Consider the following 24495-nt stretch of genomic DNA (forward strand, 5'->3'; position numbering starts at 1 on the left):
ATCACTTCCAGCTAACCTTCGAGTAGATAAGTGGAAAACTCTAGTAAAGGATTCTGTCATTCTCTTTATAATATGACTTAAAACAGGCCATTTGGCATTTAAGCACCGAATATCTGGGAGACCGAGCTTTGCTCGGAAAATATATAAAAACTAAAAAATGCACGTTTTCCCAAAGATCCTAGCTAGATCGATTTATCGCCCCCGAAAACCCCCTTATAGCAAATTTCATCGAAATCGTTAAAAGCCGTTTCCGAGATCCCCGAAATATATAAATAAATATATATACAAGAATTGCTCCTTTAAAGGTATAACATTTGGCAGATAGAGAGTGACAGTGACATCATAATCGACTAATTCCTATGAAATTAAAAAATTATGTATGCCACGTGAGCTCAACTGGAGTCTCAAATCTTATACGGCCTCCTAGCCTAGTCGGTAGTGACCCTGCCTACGAAGCAGGAGGTCCCGGGTTCGAATCCTGGTAAGGGCATTTATTTGTGTGTTTGGGTGGATTTCAAAATCCTGCGAAAACGTATGGTTCGGTCTTTATAAAAAAAACTTGTAGGTTGTGCGAGTTGCAACTTTTTTATATGTTTTTAAGAACTATTATCTTCATGTTCCTTCAATTACCATCTCCAATAACTTAATAGTTTTTGTTATATAAAATGTTTTATGTGTCTAAAATCATCACCGTCTACCGGAAAAATGTGAACCTTTTTGTTTGCAGTGAAAATTATAGCATACCTATCGTACGATTGCGAATTTTCTTTTACTTATATCTTTTCCATGTTGTTGTTTAACACATGAAAAAATATGCAATAATTCCTTCACCGAGAAAGTACATTTAAAAATATTTAAAATTTTGTCACGAATATTCGTCAACACCGTCATGATAATGTCAATGTGAGCTTATCTCCGTGTATGAACAACGAAATACCGCTAAAAGTCCTTGCCCTATTTTTCACTTTAATAGAGAATGCCAAAAATGATTTCACTATAAAGTCACATCATTGAATCGTGAGAAATATTACGAACAAATTTGTAAAACGTAGTTTGTCACAACAGAGCATCATCACCGTTATGCTTTGGTTTAAAAAAGTTACAAATGATATATTAGAAATAATTACTGAAATGAATGGCAAACTACATGAAGTTTATTGTGTAGCATAGACATTAACTACTATTATTCGCATTCTAGAAATAAAAACAAGAAACTCTCAAATCGTCAACACCATACCCATCATCACCGGGAAAAAATGACGACCGGTGATGATTTCATGTGTATGGTGATGACGGTTCTCAGAAACTTTTCTAGTTATTTTGCTATAATTCATTATGAAATTAAGCTGTATGTTTGAAAAACGTTCTCTATGTCTTCTAACACTATATAATGTCTACCTTATAAGTGTAGAATAAATATAGAAGAAGATATAACTATTTCTTTCACACTAGAGGATGGTTAGTTTTTAAATAACATTTTGACTGAAGAAGGCAAAATTTAGGTCACTTAGAACTTAGAACATAGAAATGTTTTTTTTATATAATCTAATAATGTAAATCGTGCAACTTAGAGTCTGTAATTGCATGTTAGTCGTGTTAAAACAAAGTATTTAAACAAGCAACATATATTAAGTTTTAAGCGACCATAGGCTACGGTACTGGCTCACTATCGTGACGGCCTTATGTTTTTTGATAATATTGTATTAATTGGTGTATATAATTACAGCAATTAATAATTATACCATTGGGTAGTCACCGGACCCAATGCCTAACATTTTATAACTTATGACATGCATTACAAGTAGGGGTCTTGCAACTTATAAAACACTGATTATATATTAATGTTTAGCTATTAAACAACATATATGTGGATTTAAATCATTATAGCTATTTTTAAAGTTAATTTATAAAACAACAAAAATACAAACTTATGCAATGAATCAAATTATCAAAAAAAAGTAATATATCATATAAATTAAGCTCATTGGTAAGCCAGCAATTTTATAATATGATATAAATACCAAGTTATGCAGTAGATAAAAGAAGATGCGGGTTTAAACTGATAATAAGAGTACAATATTGTTAATATGATTTAACATTGAAAAAACCCAAAAAAATAAATGAAAACATAAATTGCCTATTTCGGAATATAAATTATTTAAAATTATACAATAAAAATACTTGTTATATATTTATTTATATGAATAAAATGTATTTTTTATAATTTTCTAAAAATAATTTATGTGGCTAGTCTTATGTTCAAAAACATGTTACTTGTAATGTTTATTAAAGTTCTAAAGCCTTACAATTAAAAAAAGTTTTTGTTTTTTTAATACGTTTTTAATACATATATAAATTAGTTCCCAAAGCGTCATTACCGTACATGCAGTGTCATTACCGTCTATAAAAGAGTCATTACCATACCATGGTTGTCATCACCATCTTGCGTTTTTATTTTCCGAAAGCGATAACTTCAAATATAAGCCACAAAAGATTGTATAAATACCATAAATATCCTCAATATACAGCCCCCTATTACTTTACCCAGCTAGAATCGTGTTAAATTTAACATTAAAATAAATAAATTTTTTGTATGGTGAAATTTTTTGTGATGAAATCCACCCGTTTATCACAAATATTTGTTCCTGAGTTATGGATGTTTTCTACGTATAGAAGTAATATATATAGGTATATATATTACTTCTATACGTAGAAAACAGGAGCTTGTTGTGTTGTGGGCACTAGACGATGATTCATGATATATATAATACAGGTTGTATTATATATATCATCGTCTAGTGCCCACAACACAAGCCTTATTGAGCTTACTAGCTGTGGGACTAGGTAGATCTGTGTAAGATTGTCCTATACATAATATTTATTTATTTTTATTTATTTATTAAACCTTCAAAGCTTTCGTAGTTTACCTTTTCGAAAGCGACCAGCAATAAATAGAGACTGATCATGTACTCCTCCCAGGATTTCCTATAGCTAGGATGCGCAGGTTTGCCTTTAGGTCCCTTCTTCAGGTTACCTAGGATCCGGTCTAGCGCTGACGCTAGGAATCTCTCACAGATGTCGGTCGATGAGTGTCTGGGGAATAAAAGAGAATTTGATATACTGTCATGGTAAATTATGTAGCTACAGTACATTTTCTGCCATCTTACGACAGACGATTAAAACTGTTAGAACGCCATTTGACTTTGATCCTTATTCTTTCACTGATATGTGTTAACTTGTAAAATATTAATATTAACGCCATCTACTCGAGAGTAGGCTGAAGGTTATGGCGACATCGCTCGAAAAGATTGCACCATACCTTTGGCCTAGTCACAAGTTAACACATATCAGTGAAAGAATAAGGATCAAAGTCAAATGGTGTTCTAACAGTTTTAATCTTCTGTCGAAAGATGGCAGTAAATTTACAGTGGCTACATAATTTACTTTGACAATCCGCCTCTATACACTCTATTCTCTTTGGGGGAATAAAAGTTAGTGTAAGCATAGAGAAATATAAGTAAGGAAAGAGTGGTAACTCTTTACATCAGTTTTCTTACCAAATCGGGAGTTATTTCGTAGTCGACATCTAGCGTCAAGTACTGGAATTATCAGCACTCCTACTCGACACTAGATGTCACGAGAGTCGAGACTGACGAAAAGTGTATTGCTCATTGCTCAACAATTTACAACTAATATTACATGCAGAAGGAGTAGAAAATAGAGTTCCGGTTAATCCGGCATAATATAAAGAGTATTGAGACCCGAGCAAGCGAATGACTCCAATTTTGAATCATGAGAGTAGCAAGTAGTTAATTACCTCATCGACAACCGACAGTGTGGTACCTAAATGTTAATGTGTTTGTAATGCGCCAACGCGTGTCCTCAGAGGTGGTCAAAGGTTGTGAACCTTAGAATGCAGATGTCGCTAGTGACGTTGTCACAGTTGCAATGACTAAATTCGCGTTGATTGACGGATGGTCAGCTGGCGGAATTGATAACGCATTGGACTGGCAATCCAAGGATGTGGGTTCGAGTCCCACGTTGGCCAGAGTGGATCATCGTAGATTTTTTCATTGTGATTAACATCTGTATTTACAATTTATAGTGTGGTACCTTTTAGTTGAAAACGTCACATTATCTTACCTCAGCAATGGAACTAAAACGCGCTCGCAGGCCCTCTCGCTATGGCACTTCTGGAACAGTGTTCCACACAAGTCCAGGTTGTTCCGTTTAGCTGAAGCGGTTACGCAGGACTCTAAGGCCGAGTCCCACCAGCCCGTGCTTGTGTCGTCTGAAAATGTTCTACATTGAATACAAAACAGTTTGTCACCCAGCCAAACAAGACGTCCGCGCCAGGCCACAACAATTTCGTCATATAAAGCAGTAGTACCACGATCCCGACTATAGGGACATCCGGCCTGGGCACCAAATCATAAAATACCCGATAGTCGGGTTTTCGGCACTGAATGTGTTAATTATTGTTTAGGAATAAGTGAGTTTTGGTTGTCACCTGACGATATGTACTGTTACGTTGTACGATACACGTGCGAATAGGTAATTCGCAACTCGTGTCGATTTAAAAATAGCCACTCGTTACGAATTCCCTATTTTTCGCACTTTTATCGTAATAGTTATTAACGATACCAATACAAATACTTTACTAATAACGCCAAGTTACATGCCAGGTACATTCTATATCGAATTTAAATTTAAAATAAGTGCGGAAAGTGGGTCCTGTAACACAGGGTTTCCTAGATCAGGCCACAGGGACGTGATTTACTGTATGTTTAATTCTATACAATAAACTTTTTTTGTTTTCAAAGTAGGAAATTCGCAACGAGTGGTGATAAATTAAAACACGACCGCAGGGAGTGTTTTTAAGTCGACACGAGTTGCGAATTACCTATTCGCACGTGTATTGTACAACGTTTTACAGTACATATGGCTGTTAAATTTTCGGCATAGGCACGGAAATTGCTTATTGCCGCACTAGTGCGGGAAAGTAGCACCATATGTACTGTAAATAACTATTAACTACAGTCAACGTCCATTTCGGTAACACCTGTTAAGATAGCAGTTGTAAATGATTCACGGTTAGTTTCACTAGACTTATCGACCGGGATATGAACCGTGATTACCTTTTGTATTGACAGACCATCGAGTGTGAACGCGACCAGACCAACGAGTGTGAACCCGTCCGGTGGTAACGTTGAAAGCGAACGCAGCCGACGCACACGAATGAGGGTAGGCCGAGCGCGGTCTACACAACTTTTGACACCCACCCGCTATCATCAGTTACCCGTGAACAAGATGCATGTAGCTGCGTCGAAATATCGGGAGCTCGAAAAAAATACAAAAGGTAATCACGGTTCATATCCCGGTCGATTTAAGATTTAAACCAGAAGTCGTAAAAGGCGGACTTACTGCCTGCAAGAGCGGCGACAGTCGGCAGCAACGCGCCAGGGCGCGCCGCAGCCGCCTCCAGCAGCGCGGGCCGGAGCTCCCGCAGCCGCGCCGGGAACCACGACAACACCGCCGCCGGGACCTCCGGTACCCTGCGAGTGATACAAACATTCAGGAAGATCAAGGGATTTTAAATTTAAAAAAAATGCATTTATTTCAGACGAATTAGTGTCCATAGTTTGTTAGTAACAAGAAAATACTTAAACAACTATATTAGTACCTAAACCTAAGTGGAGCGAGGACCAGTGCCTGATTAGGCCACTGTCCCACCTCCCCGCGCACTAATGCCCGGGGCACGTCTACACCATGAATCTAGTATACACGGTGTAACATGAGTAAACCGAATAATTTTAACATCGTATTCCTGATCATATTTAGAGACAAAAATGTCCTATAAACTTTTTTGAAATGAAACGCCTAGTTTCAGAGATATTATTAATTAAAAAAAAAAAACAAGTTTTTATTGTTACATAGTGTAAAAGGCCTTTTTGATGGTGATGTTACTGCTATGGGACGTAGTCTAAATATCCTTATTGATAGATGTCAAAAAGTGACAAAGTAACACTTTGCAAAAAGTAGTTTCTACGAAAAAAAATGTAAAAATCAATTTTAAGTGACAAGTTTACCAATAACATTTATTTTTTATGTACAAATGCATTCAAAAAATTGAAAAAAAAAACAAAACAAAAAAAATTTTTTTTTGGCGTAATTGACCTAAACTCATATTAAATTTTTTACTTCTTTTGACCTCAGAAATGCGTGGTTAAAATTATTCGGTTTCCTCACGTTACACCGTGTATAACTGGATCTGGCATGAAGGGTGGGGGAAAGTGACCGAACAGGATGGTCTTATATATCTTTCAGCAGCAAAAGAGCTATTTGTCTGTCCTTGTCACAGTCTCACATTTTTTTTAATTCCCCACCGTAAATTGAGTATGTATTATGGTGGGCAACAAATAAATTCGACCAATCATAGTGTCGCGTTGCGTATGTTTTGTTCCTCACGGACGCACGCGTATAGCACTTCGATAGGATCCTACCTACTGTGGTCTACACTGGCCGTTTTGTGCGTGTGGAAACTGCCTCGCGCGTGTGCTCGCTCTGTGTGGCCCGGCTATTCAGGATGATCTCGGGACTGTTTTTCTGACTGCAATGTATTTAAGTAAAAATATCACTGGAAGCGCTGGTGGCCTAGTAGTAAGAGCGTGCGACTAGCAATCCGGAGGTCGTGGGTTCAAACCCCGGCTCATACCGATGAGGTTTTCGGCACTAATGTACGTACAGTCGTAATGTATGTACGAAATATCATTTGATATTTACCAGTCGCTTTTCAGTGAAGGAAAATATCGTGAAAAAACCGGACTAATCGCAATAAGGCCTAGTTTTCCTCTCTGGGTTGGAAGGTCAGATGGCAGTCGCTTTCTTAAAAATTAGTCAATTCTTGGGATTAGTTGTCTAGCGGACCCCAGGCTCCCATGACCCGTGGCAAAAATGCCGGGACAACGCGAGGAAGAAGAAGAAAGAATAGTAACTTAAATGCCTCCTCCGGTAAGAAACACAGAAGCTTGGTCCTCTGGTCGAGCGACGCATCTTGCGAACATACGACCCGTGTCGCCCATTGTAGTGGGTTCGATTCCGGCCCCGGTCCGAGGCACTGTAGGTTGGCTAGGAGACAGTGCTTTTGGACGAAGGTCGCGTGCTGTTCGTACGTCGGCCAGAGCTGTAAAAAGACCAAACGTGCAATACAATTTTAATGAAATTAGATTTATTCTAATGAATAAAAAAAACCGGATAAGTGCGAGTCGGACTCACCCACTGAGGGTTCCGTAATTTTCAGTATTTGTTGTTATAGTGGCGACAGAAATACATCATCTGTAAAAATTTCAACTGTCTAGCTATCACGGCTCATGAGATACAGCCTGGTGACAGACAGACAGACAGGCAGGCAGGCGGACAGTGGAGTCTTAGTAATAGAGTCCCGTTTTTACCCTTTGGGTACGGAACCGCTTATTCATTGTAAGCCGTGTTAAACTAATACTTAAACTTAAAAGTTATAGATTGCAGAAGAAAAGTCTAAGAAAAATCGTGCCCCCATTTTGATAGCTGAATTAAATGGCGCTGTACGGCGCCATACGTTTTATGGTAACTGAACTGTCAAACGCCATTTTTGGACAGCCAGATTTACCGCATAACGGTAGATGTCGCTAGGGCCTTCCTAAGGCTCATGTATGGTGAAAATATTCGCTGTATTGGGTAAGGTCTTGGTAGCTCAGATGGCAGAGCACTGGGCTAGCGATCCAGTGGTCGTGGATTCAAGTCCCACCCAAGACAGTGATTTTTTCCACTTTTAGTTTATTTTCTAAGCTTAATAGCATAGTTCGAAGACGTTTCTGCTTGTTAAAAATTAATATCTCACCTATAAGGAGCTAATAAAAACCAAAATATTACATTGCTAATCCGCGAAAAGATAACGTGCTAGTCAATCAGTGCTAACCCGTTATACACGTATACAACGTAACGTATTAAACAACGTAGCAAAGTAATATTTTGGTTTTAATTAATATGGATTTCCGCAAAGTAACGCCTGATTCTATTCACTATAAGGAGCTGTCAAAGCGCCTCATAGAGGCTTCTGGTGACCAGAGGGCTGGCCAATATTTTGCCCAGCGGATTCAGCATTGTCATCCAGCGGGGCAATGCGGCCAGCCTTCTGGGCACCCTACCGAGCGACTACGACTTTGGTCACATTTTTTATTTATAAGCTTTAAGTGTTTTTATTATGTTATATATAATATTATTAAATAAAGAAAAATAGACCAGTAAAAAAATATCTCACCTTATCCACCAATTCCAGCGCATTTCCATATCGTTCTTTGAAATTTTTCTTCACAGTCAACCTTACTATATCATTCAAAAGAACGCTACATTCTTTTAATTCATCTTCCAACAATACAAAAGGTTTCTGAGTCAACACTTCAAAAAACCCTTCAATAAAAAATGCCCCAAATCTTATGCCATTTTTGGACTTCTCCCCTTTCAAAATCTTCTTGACATCTTCCGTCGTCAAAAACTTTAAACTGACTGTGATCATGTCAGTAAAATATGACATTTCTTCGTAGAAATATTCTTCTAATCTGCCAGACGCGTATAATTTCATTAGAAATTTTGGCCATTTTGACATTTCCACTTTGACATCTGGTGAAATGAGTTCAGACACGTCAAATATGTTTGACATTATGTTAAAAGCTTGTATGTGTAAGTGATGTTCCGTTGTGAAGAGCTCATGCTCTATGGATTCGGTTATTTTTTTAATTGGCAGCATGTTCAGCCAGGTGTGAATGCTGGTGATTATTGTCTTTGGAGTGTTTTTCCAGTGTTTTTTCAGAGATGTAAAACATAGTTTGATGTTTTTATGCAGTTCTTTGACTAATATTGGTGTGAAGTTTGTGTTTATATCTGATATTAATTTTATTGTTTCCTGAAAAAAAAAGGTAAATCCTTAAAACAATAGGGAATATTACGCGAAACTCTGCGTAGGGGGCGCTACTACCACAATCCATCACAATCTGGGGGTCTACCGCGAAACAAGAAAATCGAAATATCGTTATCTAACCTCGTTATCACTCTTGCATATTCCAGCGATAAAGAGGCAGATAACTAAATTTCGATTTTCGCGTTTCCCGGTAGGCCCTTGTTAACAAACCGCCTTGATGCATCAATGTCATATTTTATTGTCTGTGAAAACTTGTCTAAAACCAGTTTAAGGCACAGTGTGTATAAGTTACTCTATGGTTTACTACCTAGCTTCGTGCTGCACTCTGGCGGCAGAACATTGCAGTAATACCCCTATTTAAAATCTATGGGAATATATTTTTTACGATATAGGTTGAAGGCAAACAGAGCAGAGGAATCACCTGATGGTAAGCAATAACCGTCACTCATGGACACCCGAAACACCAGAGGGGTTGCAAGTGCGTTGCCGGCTTTAAAGATGGGAGTATACTCGTGTCTTGAAGGTTTGAAGGTCGTATCGGTCCGGAAATATCGCACGCGACAGTTCATTCAGTTTATCTGTGTGAGGCAGGAAGTTTCTGGAGAAACGCACAGTTGAGGACCGCCAACCATCTAAGTTACGTTACGACTTACGATGTATATTAAATTTGTTTTAAACTCACCATATATTTCAGTTCCAAAACGCCTTCAGAATATTCCTCTAAAAATTTCAAGATCGCCTCCATTTTGAAGACGTCGTTTTGATCGATAGTCAAACCCAGCAAACAATTTAATAAAACACAATCCTCCCTTCCTAAAATCTTCCTTGACATGTCACTGTCAAAATCAAACTCACTCTTCGTAACTGCCAACACATACAGCGTTTTGACATTGACATCATTTTTACTAATGTCAAAAACAACATGTAACAATTCATCCAATTTGACATCTCGTAAATTCTTGACAAATTCAATTGTCAGTTTCACAGTGTCTTTATAAACTTTGACATCGGATGAATTGTTTTTCAAAACGTTATCCAGAAGGTTAAATATTGTTTTTCTGATTGTCTCTCTATCGAAAAGTTGTTTTTTGTCTATGAATGCTTTAGAAGCGATTTTGAATATAGTTTTCGTGTCGCTTTCGTAAGTTGATGCTATAAATGTGACAAGTTCGGGCAGAATGGTTTTGCTTAGAGCGTGATTGTTCTGTAGCGACGTAAGTATGGTCTCGGCGATGTCGAGGCCGGCACGTTTGGTCGTGGCTAAAAAATAATAAAGACATAACTATACAATGTTATCAGTGATCAGCGTTTTCCTTGTTACGCCGCGATATCAAGTGGAAATGTTAACCCCTTACTGCATATAATAAAAAATATTTGTTGAAATTTGAACTTTAATAGCTGTCAATAGAGTTAAATATTTATCCGCCATATATGGCTTCGTATGCGGTAAGGGGTTAATTGTCGTTTTAAATATTTAATATTTATTGCACAAAAGAAAATCTTAATTATCAATACTTTTGAGGTTAGAAAACTTTTAATCTAAAAAAAAACGGGGTATATTTAAGTTCAAATTTATACAAATAATTTTATTTGCATCTTGACCGTGACGTCACTTGCTCACTGTTTCATATAGATTCTATAGTTGCTTATCGATTTGACAGTTCAAAAAAACCGGACAAGTGCGAGTCGGACTCGCCCACCGAGGGTTCCGTAATTTGTTGTTATAGCGGCAACAGAAATACATCATCTGTGAAAATTTCAACTGTCTATCACGGTTCGTGAGATACAGCCTGGTGACAGACGGACGGACGGACAGCGGAGTCTTAGTAATAGGGTCCCGTTTTACCCTCTGGGTACGGAACCCTAAAAAAAGAAACCGTTTTGACTAGTCAGGCAAATATCCTATTATGTACTTACATTCAGAGCTAGCTAGCATGACGGTGGCGCGCTCCGCGACCCTCTGCAGCACGTCGGGCTCCTCGCATATCGTGGCTAGGGCTGCGGCCAACAGCTTGCGAGCCCCGCACGACTTGCTGCTGCTTATGTACTGGAAATTATGGGAAATAGTTAATTACGATACAAGTGCGGAAAAGAGGAAATTCGAAACGAGTGGCGATAAATTAAAACACGACCGAAAGGAGTGTTTTAAATCGACACGAGTTGCGAATTACCTATTCGCACGTGTATCGTACAACGTTTTACACTACATACGGGCCTTTAAAATTTTGACATACGCACTGAAAGTGCTCTTTCCCGCCCTAGTGCGAGACACTAGGACCATATGTACTGTAAATAACATTTTGTTTACATCTAAAGTGTATTTAATATTATGCAATAAATCCACGCCGGCTGCGTCACACAGGCGCACTGCGTGTTGTATGTGCGCGGCGTAGTCGCCGCCGCCCGTAGCGTGTGCGCTCGCCAACGCACGAGCGACGCGTATTATCGCTCGCTGTGTACTCATTTAATATTATATGACGTGTGTTCGGGGCTACATACCTGCAATAAATCCACGCCGGCTGCGTCACACAGGCGCACCGCGTGTTGTATGTGCGCGGCGTAGTCGCCGCCGCCCGTAGCGTGTGCGCTCGCCAACGCACGAGCGACGCGTATTATCGCTCGCTGTGTACTTATTTCTTTGTTGGAGGACACTGGAAATTACCATTAATATTACACCTAGAACTTTTCCTGGTAATTCAAATGCAAAAAAAAATAAAAATATATATATATTTACTTGGTATCTAGGTGGATTTATACAATAATTTGTGATGGATACTTTCTGTTAAGTATAGCAATACTTGTGTTAGGAGGTATAAATATTTTATTGCAACGTATACGTATATTTCGTATTTAAATAAAAACATATTTTACGAAGACAAGAATTGGTTTAGTATTTAGACCCTACACATAAAACACATAAATAACATACGGTTGGCACACAACATGGCGAGTAGCGTCAGCAGCGCGCGCGGGTCTTCTTGCTGTAGCGACAGCACCAACATAGTTTTGAGGTCCACCTACAACGTTACATGACATAACATTTCCTATTATTGAATTTAAGTCTTTGACCTTAGGGGCTGTCCATAAATTACGTCATCGATTTTTGGCGATTTTTGACCCCCCCCCCCCCCCCCCCCCCTTATAATCATCCAAAAATCATGCTTCAAATGACCCCATTTCCTCCTACTTCATGCTACCGTCATCCGATGTCCAGACCCCCCCCCCCCCTAATTTGAAATGACGTAATTTATGAATAGCCCCTTACATGAAACTCAAGTGGCATTTTAAAGTTGAATGTTCAAATCATTATGCCACGATTTAGACCTCTAATATATTTATTACAGTACTAGTGCCATTATTAGCACATTACGTAACTGTTTATGTCGAAAACTTAAAGGGCCTATTTACATTATAGGTACTGTAAAACGTTGATCCTATACATGTGCGAATAGGTAATTCGCACTTGTATCGTATGCACTATTAAGCCACGATTTAGAATCAGGGATGTTGCGGATGCAAATTTTTTGACATCCGCGGATGCGGATGCGGATATTTAAAGCCTCACATCCGCGGATGCGGATGAGAATGTCAAGATTTGGTACTTAAAAACGTCAAATATTACATTTTTAGTAATTTTTATTAAAAAAAACCGAAACGTTTATTATTTGAGCAAGAATATAGGTGCGTTTTATTTAATAAACAGTGACTTGGTCGACTTTTCGGGATCTAGACGATTTCGTTATAGGTAATGACGAAATTACCTAGCACTTATGCCGCCGCTAAGACGTTCCTGTTACCGACTTGGTCGACATCCGCATCATGCGGATGCTCCGCATCGATTTTATGCGATGCAGATGCGGATGTTGAAAATAATGCGGATGTTCCGCGGATGCGGATGCGGATACTCGCAACATCCCTGATTTAGATGTCTTTAATATTTATTCTGCAACGATTCAGTGAATTTTATATTCATTCGTTTACCTATAGTCTTTTGTTTAGTTATATTACAAAACAAAATAAATTCAACCTTATTTCCTACATTATTGAATTCTAATTCAACTGCCATTTTTTGTTGTAGTAGGTTAAAACCATATTTTTACAAGCTTTTTACTGACTTGCAATGTACTTATGTATGTATGTATGTATGTACGGGTCAAATCTTGCAAGTTAAATTTGACCCACTTGACATCCAATGAAGCTGAAAATTTGCATACATATGTATGACAATGCAATATGTATTATGGTGCCATCGAGCTGATCTGATGATGGAGACAGGAGGTGGCCATAGGAACTCTATGATGAAACAACGAAACCTAATTGTGATTGGGGTTTTTAGAATTGTCTCGATGACTATTAGTTGCCTGTGGAAAGAAAAGAACTGTCAGCGATAAAAGCTTGTACCAAAAATTTCATTTTTGCCAAAAACTTTTTCTAGTATATTACCTTATACGAGCTCCCCTGGTGCGGCAACGTCAGCGCGAGGGATTTCTTCAAGTCGACCACAACATCGTCGTCCCAGGTATCTCTGTTATTATTCATGTCCACGCTCCCATGCTTGCCTGAAATCGTAGGATATTTAAACTAGAAATGGGCCGAATATTCGGTAACTATTTGGTATTCAGCATATTTTTCAATGTTCGTATTCGGCCGAATAGTTCGGTTCGAACTGCCGAATATGTGCGCTTCGCGGTCAGGCACAGTCAGCAGCAGAAGTTACTAAGCGGGCGAGGTGTTCAAAATAACCTTGACACGCTCTTATTCTCTTAACAATAAAGTCGCGTCAAGATCATTTTGAACACGTGGCCCGCTTAGCAACTTCTGCTGCTGACTATATGAGACATTTCCGTTTCTTTTCATAAACATTCCCGGCCGGTCCAGAGGGGAAAGGTCAAACACACGAGGAGTGCAGGTCGCGGACCTGTATGAACTTGATTTCAGCGTGGCAGTTTTAGCCCAACCGAATATTCGGCCGAATCCATATTTAGTCCATATTCGGCCCATTTCTAATTCATTCATTTATTCCTTTATTAAACATAGTTTTACATGTCAATAGGGTATTATACTGTATTTAAAATAAATTATTTTACACCATGCATGAAATAAAACACCTGATAATTATTAGAAAAACACAGATAGGAGTTATTTTTAAACACAAGTTCTATTTAATAAATCGGATAGAAATATAAAAAGTAGGTGAGTTGACCGTGACGTCACGATGTAAAGTTTCATATAAATTCCATATTAGCAAATCGTTTTGACAGTTCTAAAAAAGTAACTGATTTGACTAGTTGGAAAATACCCTATTACAGTATTTCATATTAACAACTATTTACATCTAAATTAACATATAATATATAGTATATTTAATATTAGGTATAAGGTATGTTACATTTTCAAATTATAAATGTTGGGTACATCAAGTTATTAAGTGTTAAGTGTAATTAAAACCTTTATTATATTAGGGTGGTATTCCATCTGCCCATTATCTTGGTCCAACGTCATTGCGTCTCACTCTCTCTATTAAGCAAAATGTGAGACAAAATACACATTGGACAAAAAAATTGGACAGGTGGAAAGAAATACAAAAAAAAATGCTTATTTTTTGACGATCAGTTTTACTAATGAGATAGATCACACTTTTTGAACCATATTTAGTGTAAAGTAGTACTAAAAAAACGGCCAAGTGCGAGTCGGGCTCGCCCACCGAGGGTTCCATACTTTTTAGTATTTGTTGTTATAGCGGCAACAGAAATACATCTGTACAGGCTAGGTGTGGTTCCATCTTTTCGAGCGATGGCACCATACCTTTGGCCTAGTCTCGAGTAGATGACCACTTTTTGTTATTTAGCAAATTTAACACATATCTGTGAAAGAATAAAGATCAAAGTCAAATGGCGTTCTAAAAGTTTTAAATATCTGTCGAAAAATGGCAGTAAATTTATTGTGACTACATAATTTAGTTTGACAATCCGCCTCTATTTCAAATTCTCTTTGGTGGTAACCGGATGTTCTATGTCCGGATATCTCATGAACCGCAATAGCTAGGCAGTTGAAATTTTCACAGATGATGTATTTCTGTTGCCGCTATAACAACAAATACTAAAAACAGAATATAATAAATATTTAAGTCGGGCTCCCATACAACAAACGTGATTTTTTTGCCGTCTTTTGCGTAATGGTACGGAACCCTTCCTGCGCGAGTCTGACTCGAACTAATAGAAGCACACTACAGCAAATATAAATGGCAAATAGTCCGTGATCAATGTCTAAAACATAAAAGATCATATTATACAGAGTGGCCAAAAATTAAGTGCATTCCCGTTGCCAGGGAGGTTTGGGACTATACTGAGCAACTATTACTATGGGACCAACCAAGAAATCGCGAAAAAAATTTGGCTGTTTCATACATTTTGGCTGGTCCCTTTTCTATGGGAGGGTAAATTTTTTTTTATTGGTCCCATAGTAAAAGTTGCTCAGTATAATCCCAAAACCTCCCTGGCAACGGGAATGCAGTTATTTTTTAGCCACCGTGTATATAACTCACCTAAAAACATAGTGATTTCTCTGTGAAGTATCCGGACGTCTCGGTCCGTTCGGTCGCCGCGCGCTCTCAGTTTCTCTACAGAGCGCATAGCCTATTTAAACATATATTTATTTATACTTTTTATCTACAGAATTGACAGAAACTTATAATATTGAAAAGAATACTTCGTATTCGCAAGATGTAGGCATGTACGTGTACTTACATCGCGAATGTCTACGTCCGGACTTCTCTCCTTAGTGAGTAAATAGTCGAATTTCCTTACAGCCTCTGTGTGTATCTTCGGGTCTACGTCGCTCGAAAATATTATCTGAAAAAAATATATAATAGGGTCTGGAACCTGACGTAAGTGGAATATAAACTTCGGACCTGACTGGAGCTGACGAAATTGGTTTAAAATATTTTCTGACCTATATGGAATTCCATAAATTTTGATGTATGCAAATAAATTTTCTGACCTAAGTGGCAGCTGACGTAAATGGAATAATTCATCAAATCGACCTAGCAAGAAACCATATTCTAACTAAGAACATTATTATTTACTTTACTAAACTGGTAACTCCATACATCAGATTTCTTACCAAAACGCAAGTTATTTCGTAGTCGACATCTAACGTCAAGTAATGGTACTAATGGTACTATCAGTACCGCTACTTGACACAGGTGTCACAAGTGTCGCCACTGACGAAAAATGTACTACTAAAACAATTTACAACTACGATTAGAAGCAGAAGGAGTTGAAAATAGAGTTCTGGTTAATCCGGTTATTAATATTAGCTGAAAATTGTTGAGCATTACATTTTTCTGTCGTTGCAACATCTATTGTCAAGTAGCAGTACTGATAATTCCGCTACTTGATGCTAGATGTCGACTACGAAAATAATAGTCGTCTTGATACCAAAACTGATGTATGGAGTGATGTACTTTTTCAAGTGAAAACTTCTTTAGCGGCGCTGAGCACTTTTTGTGATGGGGAAAAAATGTTAAACTCGCGAGAGCGTAAGACATGACGTCACGTGTGACGGACACTGTTACAATGTCATTGAGGTTTTCGTTTTTGATTTAAATGCCATCTAGTGAGTTTCCCTCAAACTGGTACAAATATAACTCTAGTACTCACAGCGATGTGGTTAGGGGTTTCAAGTAATGCGACGAAATAACGCTAGACGGCGTTAACCTCAATTATACATAGTGCTGCAGACATTTTGCACTAGATGGCGCTGTTATTAATATTTTGAGTTACAATGTCATTGAGTATTTTCACTTCTGCCGGCACTCCCGGAGTGCAGCCCGTTGTTTTTTTTTCTCTATGCCTATACTCACTTGCAGCGCGGTCAGCATTTCACCAGCATCTATATCGACATCTTCAGGAGACTGTACTAGCGCGAGACACGCCGCGTGCAGCGTGGCTTCGTCCCGACATGTGTGCAGTCGTATTGACTGAAATTAAATAATAAGGTTTATAAAACACTTTAAACTCTCGCGTTTTGTACACATTTAATTACACAAACGGGTCTACCGCGATATAATTTCATTGTTTTTACCTTAAATTCCGACGTTTCAGCTGAGTTGCACCAGCTGTGGTCACTCAAAGATCACACGACGGAATTTAAGGTAAAAACAATGAAATTATATCGCGGTAAACCCGTTTGTGTCATTAAATATGTAATAATAAGGTTAGCAACTGCCAACAGATCATAATGCAGAGTACTTTGGGGTAAGAGTTGCAAGGGACAGGTTTATATCAGTCATTCTACACATGCAGCCTGTGGACCAACTATACGCAGAAGGCATACAACGGCCTACCTGTCCAATATAATATAACGCGTTCCGGGTGTTGATGGGGTTACCGCGATTTTGTAGTGCCTCTGGTATGTTTGCCGAGGCACAAGTTGACAGCTTTGCGGCGATAATGCGCAAAAGGTGCGCTTCACTGATACGTCGCCTGCGCGGCAGCCCCAACAGCATTCTGAGCGTGTATAGGGAGCGCGAAAACGGCCCCATGCTCAGCCGTTGGCAGAGACTGCATGCAGTCATCGTCTAGTTTTTAGTTTCAGTTAGTCTATTTTTATGTCATACTAACACTAGTATTTAATGTTCACTAACCATATATGGACCTTTAGTCTGAAATAAATGATTTTTATTTATTTATTTTATAGAGACCATGCGTGTTGGAGGGTCTGCCATCTCGTGGCCTTAATCGAACCGCAGCTGCAGGCCCCACGCTCGCAGCGGTAACGCATGTGCGGGCTGAACTAGAGATGCTTGTAGCTCTACATATGGCTCTACACTCACCTTGTACAAGTCACTGGCAAGTAAAGCTTTAGCGGCATTTAGCGTAGCAGCGTGGTGAACGAGCCCCCGCTGCTGCGGGCCGCACGCACGCAGCGGTAACGCATGTGTGGGCGGAACTAGAGATGCCTGTAGCTCTACATATGGCTCTACACTCACCTTATACAAGTCACTGGCAAGTAAAGGTTTAGCGGCGTTTCGCGTAGCGGCGTGGTGAACGAGTCCCCGCAGCTGCGGGCCGCACGCACGCAGCGGTAACGCATGTGCGGGCGGAACTAGAGATGCTTGTAACTCTACATATGGCTCTACACTCACCTTGTACAAGTCACTGGCCCCCGCAAGTAAAGCTTTAGCGGCGTTTAGCGTAGCGGCGTGGTGAACGAGCCCCCGCAGCTGCGGGCCGCACGCACGCAGCGGTAACGCATGTGCGGCCGGAACTAGAGATGCTAGGCGTAACAGGGAAGACAGCTTTGGGGGCAGTTCCTGAGAATGGAATAGAAATAGATTAATAACAATAATAAAATACTTAATTGCACACTAGAAAAGTTACAGTACAAGTTATGCTAGCGCCATCTGTAAAATACTTCAACGGGCCAACCCCATTACAGAGTTATACACGACTGGTTTAAACCTGAGTTTCGTCTTCCTGTACCGCCTGTAAGGCTGCTGCCAGACAGTCAGCCAGCTCCCGGACGCCAGCCATCACGACCGTGACGTCATCATCTTCCAGAAGGTCGCGCCACACGCGCGCAACCGGGTCTTCGCACGATTGTGATATCAGGAACTGTATGGCTGCCTGTAACCACAGAATTAATAATTACTACTACCGTACAGAAACGACACTTCCTACAAAACCGAAGGTTGACAGCGGTTCAGGGTCGAATCATGCTATCCATATCGGCTATTTAGGGTTGTCAAAATTCAAGTCATTATCTTATCTGTGGATGTGCACGCAAAAAGGCGTCAAGTGGTGCCAGCCCTAATAATTGCTCGGAGCAATGCTGAGCCGAATGGAGCCGAGTATGCCCGAAAGGAGGAGTGTCTCCCCACTGCTGTAACCGGGCATTTTCATTTTAAGTTGTACTTTAAAGCGCCTGATAAAATTCCTGACAAAAAGTATGGGGGTTGACATTGACCGCCGATTGTAGGTATATTTATATGATACTAGCTTTTGCCCGCGACTTCGTCTCCGTAGAATTAGTGACAGCAGCTAAAGTATGTATAGCGCCTGGATAATGCTAATAGCAATCATTCAATTTGCGCATTGCTTACTTCAATTATTAGGCAATGCATTAAACTCTTTCAATTCCACCCCCCTTTGCACTCTCTTCAGGGATGATTTCCAACATCTATCCTACTATCCTATGTCCTTCCCCGGGACTCAAACTATCTCTATACCAAATTTCAACTAAATCAGTTCAGCAGCTTAAGCGTGAAGAGGTAACAGACAGACAGACAGACACACTTTCGCATTTATAATATTACACTTTCGCATTTATAATATTAATATGGATATTTATAATATTAGTATCGATAAATACTCACTCTCTTGAGCTCCGGCGGCGATTTAGAAATGCCCTTAACAACGATCTTCTTCCGCACGGCTTGCGGCAAATTATCGTAAAACAAGATGGCCGCCTGTAACAGTCGCTCGCTGTTCGGTAGCCTGTATTCTACACACCATAGTATCTGCAAAACAAAACTAATGATTACACTCTAGTAAAAAAACTACGGGATATAGGCGGTTATAATTAAATATGTGAGCTTACTATAATTTATAGTTCGTTTTTTTAGCATTCGAAATAAGTCAAATAAGGTAAACAATCTTGATGTGTCTTTTAATGGAAAAACACATTTTAAAATTAAGTTACGGCAAATATGTAACAATTATGAATCTAATACGATCATTTATATTCTTCTGCTTTCAAAAGTAATAGTTACTGATTTTTACTGCTATGACACCAATGGAAATGTGGGATAACTTTGAAAAAGTCTGTTCCGAAAAGCCGAAGAACATCTAGGCCGAACAAGAAGCAAAAAAGGTCCCAACAAAGAAACAAAATGGTGGAACTCAGAAGTACAGAAAGCAGTAGCAGCCAAGAAGGACGCTTTCAAGTTGTGGCAGTCAACCAAAGAAGAGTCTGATTTTGTAAATTATAAAAATGCTAAGAGGCAAGCGAAACGACAAGTTGCAATTTCAATGGCCGAAATGAACGCCGAATTTTATGATAAATTAGAATGTGCTAAATCAGACATAGATATACACAAAATAGCAAAAACACGTCAAACCAACACAAAAGACATAACAAATGTAAAATATATTTATGATAAGAACAGCAAGTTGCTTACCGAGGATAGTGACATTAGTAACAGATGGAACGAGTACTACCAACACCTTCTTAATGTGTGCCATCCAACAAATTATAGTTACTGCAGACCCGAAATAGTCCAAGGGCCACTACCGAGTATAACCCCAGAGGAAGTCAAAGCAGCGATACATCAAATGAAAAATAACAAAGCACCGGGCCCTGATGAGATCCCAGTCGAAGTCTGGAAGCGCCTCGGAAACTATGGAGTAGTTTGGCTGTATAAGTTGTTTAACAAACTAATGGAAGGGCACTCTATGCCCGACTCGTGGAGAAACAGCATTTTAATCCCTTTCTATAAAGGAAAAGGAGACGTGAGAGAATGCAGTTATTGTAGGGCTATAAAGCTAATGTCTCACACGCTTCAAATTTGGGAGCGTATCTTAAATAATAGATTAAAAACCTCTATATCGATCACACAAAATCAATGCGGGTTTGTAGCAGAGAGAAGTTCGTCCGACGCTATTCAAACGGTGAGGATCATGATCGAAAAAGCCAAAATAAACAAGACAAACCTTCATATGGTTTTTGTAGATTTGGAGAAGGCGTTCGATCATGTTCCACGCGATCTCATTTGGGAAGCTCTAAGACAGCAATTAGTACCAGAGTTTTACATATATCTTATCAAGATATGTATAAGGACATTACTACTCAAGTCTTGAGCCCAGCTGGCAAAGGGGAAAAGTTTGAAATCAGCGTAGGGGTACATCAAGGTTCCACTCTAAGCCCATTAATTTTCAATACCGTCATGGATCATCACGAAAACATTTCAAAAGCCTCTGCCCTGGAACATTCTTTACGCCGATGATGTTGTTTTAATCTCGGATAGCGTGGAGGAACTTCAGCGGAGTTTGGATTCTTGGGTAGAGGCACTGGAAACCAATGGCCTTAAAATTAGCAGAAAGAAGACCGAACGTATGTCCTGCATTTTCGATAATGTCACCAATCCCGAAAGTATCAAGATTATGATAGGAGATACGTTTGTACCTACGGTTACGCAATTTAAATATCTAGGCTCTGTGCTCAGCAATGACGGCAAAATTGACAATGACGTTACGCACAGAACTACAACTGGATGGATGAAGTGGCGTCAACTCACAGGCGTGATGTGCGACAGAAAGATGCCGCTCAAAGTAAAAGGGCATCTGTATAAGACCGCAATAAGACCGGCTGTTCTGTATGGGTCAGAATGTTGTGCAACCAATAAGCAGCATCTGAACAAGCTGCACACCACAGAAATGCGTATGCTACGCTTGTCAGCCGGTGTCACGCTACTGGATAGAATCCGAAATCAGTATGTCAGGGGAAGTTTCAATATTGCCCCGATTGTCGAAAAGGTCAAGGAGAAACGCTTAGTATGGTATGGTCACGTCCAAAGGCGTTCAGAGGACCATGTGGTGAAGCTTGCCCTAAAACTGCCAACCACTACACGCAACTCAGGCAGACCACCTACCACATGGTGGACGACGGTTGAAAAAGACCTAAAAGAAGCTCATTTAAATAAAGACGTAGCGCAAGACCGCGCTAGATGGAAATTGAGGACAAGGAAGGCCGACCCCAAGTAAATGGGAACAGGTCTAGCAGGAAGAAGAAGAAGAGTTACTGATTTTTAAAAAGCGTTTTTCAATTAAAAGCCGTGTCAAGATCGCTTACCTTCTTTCAAGTTCTTTCTAATGCTAAAAAAACGAACTATAATCGACGAAATTGAGATATTCTATGAGGATACGTCAAAAGTATCATTATGTCTTACGGGCAAAGGCCTTTTGAGTCTAATTTACAATCTATACATAAAATGTTTTATAGCAATCACGCTTCGGATCTAAAAAAAATAGCTTAATAATTATTTATCACTGTAAAACAATGTTTTTTATTTTGCGGTAAATGTCAGTATAATGATAATACCTAACTGATCGATATTAACCTAACTGTAGCCTAACCTAAGTCTTTATTATTTAGGTACTTATACTTTCTAATTGTCCCTAACTACAGTTATCGCTTGAGAAGATTCGAAAAAGACTATACTAAAACGCAATAACCGTGAAAAAATTACAATATGTTACACGGACCAACTTAAAGTGGTGTATTACGCGAGAAACGTAACGTGATATGATCGTATTAATCGGGCCTGATTGTACTACTCTACGGACCCGGGTATGTCCTTAAACTACGTCCAAGACCACCGGTGGACGGGCAGCAGCGTCCCTCAAATTCGGTGTACTCGACTGCGATCGCCAACCCGCCTGCCAAGCGTGGCGATTATGGCATACTCCCCCCAAAGGGGGAGGCCTATGTTCAGCAGTGGACGTCTTATGGCTAACATGATGATGATGATGATGATTGTACTACTAATTACTTACAAGTTCAGCATCGGCATGTGACACCTTCCCCCTCAGCTCGTACTCGAGTGTATGTACGTCTGCGAACTGCGACAGATCTCCGAAACTTTTGGTCGCGCCCAGTATTCGTAACGCGGTCGTTTTCACTTGGTAGGACGGCGACTGGGCGTGCGGGAGGACCTCGGTTGTTAATATATTCTGTAACAGTAAGAAAAGTATAAATGTAGAAATAGACAAAGTACTAAAACGTGTAAGGTAACTGAAGAAAACGGCGCCATACAAACTTTTATGGCCAAAAGTATTTTCGGCATGGCCCCTAAACTCTATAATAAACTGCCAGATGATATCACTAAATTAGATGACATAAGTATTTTCAAAAAGAGTCTGTTTAAATTTTTAGTTAGGAAAGCGAAGAGTATTTGTCTGATACAGAATATTAATTATATAGGTATATGTAGGAATGTAAATTACTAAAATATATTTTATTTTTAATAGATTAAGTTTGTAAATATGCATGCACCATCTGGAAAATATTTGTATGCCTAATGGCTAAACATAGTGATACTCTTTTTAAGTGTACAATTATATCTGTAAAAACCTATGTTTACAAATAAATATATGATTTATGATTCATATTTGGTTATACTAGCTTTTGCCCGCGACTTCGTCTGCGTGGAGTTAGCAATTTGGGTAGCTTATTTTTTATCCAATCTGCTTTTTATCGATTCCCCATACAAACTTCCACCCCCCTTTTCACCCCCTTAAAGGGTGATTTCTGTGATAAAAACTACCGTATGTCCTTCCTCGGAACTCAAACTATCTCCATACCAAATTTCAACTAAATCGGTTCAAGGATTTAAGCTTGAAGAGGCAACAGACTGACACACTTTCACATTTATAATATTAGTATGGATTATGTAGTATGTATTAAAAGTGAATAAAATCAGGCGTTACTTTGCGGAAATCCATTCTATCTAAAACCAAAATTATTACTTTGTTAATCCGCGAAAAGAATACAAATAGAATAATAGAATAGGTGTCGAGGACTAATTTGAGGTTTTATGTGTTATTTATACTTTTTATACATTTTGTCTATGTTTTTATGGTATTTTGTTTTACCTTTTGTTTTTAGATCAGTTGTCATTAAATGCTCTGTGTGAAGCCCGGCTTTTTCGTTGCTCCCAATTTTTATAGCTATCGAAGTGTAAATTGTCCTGGATTCCGGGACATTTTGGTCCTTCGCGGAACATGATCACGCGTTCTAAAACGAAACAGCTGAGCACACCAGCAAAAAGTGCTGGCAAGACGCGCTCGGACTCAGGAGCGTTGGCTGCGGGTGGGGCCGGCCGGTCCTCGAGATTGGACACCGTTTCGGCCGGTACCACTGTTATGCCCGCACCCCACGTTTTCAAAGGCCCCCAGGAGCCCGGAGCGTCGGCTGCGGGTGGGTCCGGTCAGCCCACAAAGTTGGACACCGTTACGACCGGTACCACTGATACGCCCGCACCCTACGTCTCCAAAGTCTCCGAGGCCCCCGAGACGCCTCGCCAGTGTCGTGTAAATAGTGCTGAACACATTAATGTTGTTTCTCCCAGTAACAGGTCGCGTGTGTCGTCTTCTCGTTCATCAGCTACAATAAAGGCACTGAGGTTGAACGAGGAGGCCCAATTGGCGCGTCGCAGCCTGGAGCGTGAACAGCAGCTATTTGAACGTGAGCAGGAGGTCGCACGCCAGCGGCTTGATTTCGAACGTAAGCTCTTCGAACAAGCTAAGCAAGTGGAAGAGCTCGAAATAGAGGCAAGACTGGCAACCCAAGATGCGGATGGACGATCCAACACTCATACGGTCAGTCAATCTTATTCACGAACTGCATCGTGGGTCCGCGACGTCAGCCATAGCGGCCGTCGTCCCGCTGACAACAACGCCGATGCGGCCCTAATAAATATCCCGCCTACAAGCGCAGACTCTACTACGGTTCACGTTCGCGAGAGAAACTTAGGTTTA

General features: G+C 39.7%; 3 protein-coding genes, 1 long non-coding RNA gene and 2 other non-coding genes across 6 annotated transcripts in view; 2 read left to right on the plus strand and 4 right to left on the minus strand.

Annotated features, from left to right (window-relative positions):
- LOC134803535 (uncharacterized) overlaps positions 1-4311 on the minus strand; it is a 51334-nt gene extending 47023 nt beyond the window's left edge. Inside the window, exons 1-2 of the mRNA XM_063776334.1 lie at positions 4144-4311; positions 2928-3093 (exon numbers count right to left, since the gene is read on the minus strand). Of these exons, the coding sequence (XP_063632404.1) occupies positions 2928-2966 (39 nt within the window). The 5' untranslated portion in view covers positions 2967-3093; positions 4144-4311. The remainder of the gene's footprint in view (positions 1-2927; positions 3094-4143) is intronic.
- On the plus strand, positions 3977-4048 carry Trnaa-ggc (transfer RNA alanine (anticodon GGC)). Its single transcript has one exon. It is a non-coding gene; the product is annotated as a tRNA-Ala (tRNA).
- LOC134803043 (uncharacterized) lies at positions 4140-13495 on the minus strand. The gene is made up of 9 exons (XM_063775745.1): positions 13400-13495; positions 11886-11973; positions 11456-11607; positions 10874-11003; positions 9639-10216; positions 8300-8941; positions 6996-7183; positions 5425-5555; positions 4140-4291 (listed from the first exon to the last, which is right to left on the minus strand). Exons 1-9 carry the CDS (start codon positions 13493-13495, stop codon positions 4140-4142), a joined length of 2157 nt encoding a protein of 718 aa, XP_063631815.1.
- Trnaa-agc (transfer RNA alanine (anticodon AGC)) lies at positions 7722-7794 on the plus strand. Its single transcript has one exon. It is a non-coding gene; the product is annotated as a tRNA-Ala (tRNA).
- Positions 13496-15499: 2004 nt separating the features above from the next.
- Positions 15500-16918, minus strand: LOC134803180 (uncharacterized). The gene is made up of 3 exons (XR_010145951.1): positions 16821-16918; positions 15703-15807; positions 15500-15591 (listed from the first exon to the last, which is right to left on the minus strand). It is a non-coding gene; the product is annotated as an uncharacterized LOC134803180 (long non-coding RNA).
- A 775-nt stretch (positions 16919-17693) lies between these two features.
- On the minus strand, positions 17694-23460 carry LOC134803044 (uncharacterized). The gene is made up of 5 exons (XM_063775746.1): positions 23446-23460; positions 22513-22689; positions 19335-19478; positions 18421-18585; positions 17694-18272 (listed from the first exon to the last, which is right to left on the minus strand). The coding sequence occupies exons 1-5, from the start codon at positions 23458-23460 to the stop codon at positions 17694-17696; spliced, it is 1080 nt and encodes a 359-aa protein (XP_063631816.1).
- Between the last annotated feature and the right edge of the window lie 1035 nt (positions 23461-24495).

This window comes from Cydia splendana, chromosome 26, assembly GCF_910591565.1.
Source record: "Cydia splendana chromosome 26, ilCydSple1.2, whole genome shotgun sequence".
Lineage (NCBI taxonomy): Eukaryota > Metazoa > Arthropoda > Insecta > Lepidoptera > Tortricidae > Cydia > Cydia splendana.

What these genes read in the sequence shown, in the direction of transcription:
- LOC134803043 (XM_063775745.1), bottom strand. Translation starts at nt 13,495, where the DNA reads ATGAATAATAACAGAGATACCTGGGACGACGATGTTGTGGTCGACTTG. An exon ending in CGCTGGAATTGGTGGATAAG is followed by an intron (nt 7,184 to 8,299) that starts GTGAGATATTTT and finishes GTCTTTTTACAG; the next exon opens with CTCTGGCCGACGTACGAACA. An exon ending in TGTCGCCGCTCTTGCAGGCA is followed by an intron (nt 4,292 to 5,424) that starts GTAAGTCCGCCT and finishes GAACATTTTCAG; the next exon opens with ACGACACAAGCACGGGCTGG.
- LOC134803044 (XM_063775746.1), bottom strand. An exon ending in CGCCGCCGGAGCTCAAGAGA is followed by an intron (nt 18,586 to 19,334) that starts GTGAGTATTTAT and finishes CTGTGGTTACAG; the next exon opens with GCAGCCATACAGTTCCTGAT. An exon ending in TACAGGAAGACGAAACTCAG is followed by an intron (nt 18,273 to 18,420) that starts GTTTAAACCAGT and finishes TTCCATTCTCAG; the next exon opens with GAACTGCCCCCAAAGCTGTC.